The sequence below is a fragment of the Mycetomoellerius zeteki genome, unplaced genomic scaffold (assembly GCF_001594055.1).
Source record: "Mycetomoellerius zeteki isolate Tzet28-1 unplaced genomic scaffold, Tzet1.0 scaffold188, whole genome shotgun sequence".
In the NCBI taxonomy this organism is placed as follows: Eukaryota; Metazoa; Arthropoda; class Insecta; order Hymenoptera; family Formicidae; genus Mycetomoellerius; species Mycetomoellerius zeteki.
In genome coordinates this window covers 404,722-406,578 of record NW_017256836.1, presented here as the reverse complement: position 1 = coordinate 406,578, position 1,857 = coordinate 404,722, and the positions used below count along the sequence as shown (strand labels likewise).

Below are 1,857 nucleotides of genomic sequence, written 5' to 3'. Positions count from 1 at the left end.
TAAAATTAGGTATTAATTAATTATTAGGTATTAGTTAATGATTTCTTTTATTAATCTTATATTTTTAATTGTTTTCATTCATAAATTCAATACTTTCAAAGAAAATACGATAAAAAATACCTATAGGTATGATTTAGGCGACCGGTTGCCTAAATCGTATCTTTTGCAGCATGTTATACAAAAAGATTTATAACAAATTAATTTGTTATTGATGGAAAGTTAAATATGTAATAATAAGCGTCCAAAACCTCAAGCTACAATTTCTAATGTTCATTTGCATATAAAACGGTACCAAATGGAAAATATAATAAAAAATAGGTTAAGCGGTACGCATTCGGCAACTTTCCCCTATTCATTGTATAAAATTGCTAATTAATGTTTATTTTCTACAAATAAGACTTTTTTATAAAAAATTTCCTTGTACGAATACCTTTTGCACTTACTGCATATAACATCTTTGATTTAATCAATCCAAAGTTTTTTGTATAAACAACGTGCTATACGTCATTTTTCCAGATAAAACATGGCATATTTCGGAAAAAATATTTTGATATATAAATATAAATTTAGAAAGAGCAATGTGATGCCAAAAAGTACTGTGTTATAGTTTAAAAAATCTGCTTATATGTTACAAGTACTGACAAAATTTTGATCAAGCTGGAAACAAATACTGTATTTATTTGAAACGTTTATTTCAGTATCATTTATGCTGTTGTTTATCATTATTGATTGCATTTTAATTGACGAAATGATCGTCCAGTTTACAATATCTCATGCAGTTGTTCGTTAATTATGGTGATTCATATTCATATTGTCCATATATCGATAATTGTTCTAGCTTTTGTTGTCGTTGAGCATGCTGGTCTTAGGAGACGAGAGTCTCGTCGCGGAAAGAATAGTTGACGGCAATGATGTATCATCACAAGTGACCACTGTTTTTCAAGCTCAACCGAGCGCTCAGGAATTCATAGGAGGAAAAAAATTAGGAAAAAGAAGCATCGATCTGCTTTCCTTGCCCTACATACGCACTTACACTCCCGTGTTGCCGTGGTAAATAATACAAATAAATATCTTGTCAACGGCGCGAATGTAAAAATCTCGAAACAGCAATTTGGCGCTGACAGTTGATTTATGCGTTCGATTTCTCAGGTATCGATTGGGCGGATTGAGTAGCTACGGATTGTACGGCAATGGTTGGTATCCGTCGGGCTGGCCGTTGTCATACGGTGGTTGGCACGGTGGTTGGTATAAAGGATGGTAAATTTTGAGTCTTGAAGTATGCGACTGTCGCTAGGAAAGTACGCATCGATTTTTTGGCACCTTTTAACATTTGATAATTTACGAGTGTCACAATTCGCGTTGTCGTAATTCATAATATTCGTTGAGTTATTTGTGGATACATTGTAGAAAGCGTCATGACAAGGCACATATCTATGTTAATTTTAAATTTAGATTTTACAATAGTTGTTAGTAGATATTTTGAAATTTTTCGTATTTATGGTGCCAATTAGTTGTAATCATGTGCCAATAGTAAGACGATACAGCACTCGATCACTTACACATAAAAAGAAATGAAAATTAAAACTAAATAAATAAGTCATATGTAGAAAGAGCCAAATTATTGTGTACGTACCTTTAACCGTTTCTTTATATATGTTGCCAATATTTCTTCGCATATGGTGAGATTCTTGTCCGTATCCTGTGTAATTAATCAAACAAAATCTCTTTTAGAACTTATTAAAAGATGAGTTGTTTCACAAACAATAAAGAAACACTTCATTAATCATTTTCTATGAATGAGACCTTTAAAATATTTGTTAACTCTTTGATCTTTTGTAACTTTTGCTCTTGATCGGT

At 31.7% G+C, this 1,857-nt stretch overlaps 1 protein-coding gene across 1 annotated transcript in view; it reads left to right on the top strand.

Moving 5' to 3' along the window:
• The window catches only part of LOC108721957 (uncharacterized), a 3,383-nt gene extending 1,815 nt beyond the window's left edge, over positions 1-1,568 (top strand). Inside the window, exons 2-3 of the mRNA XM_018446806.1 lie at positions 839-1,050; positions 1,150-1,568. Coding sequence (XP_018302308.1) covers positions 839-1,050; positions 1,150-1,261 — 324 coding nt within the window. The 3' untranslated portion in view covers positions 1,262-1,568. The remainder of the gene's footprint in view (positions 1-838; positions 1,051-1,149) is intronic.
• Positions 1,569-1,857: the final 289 nt, after the last annotated feature.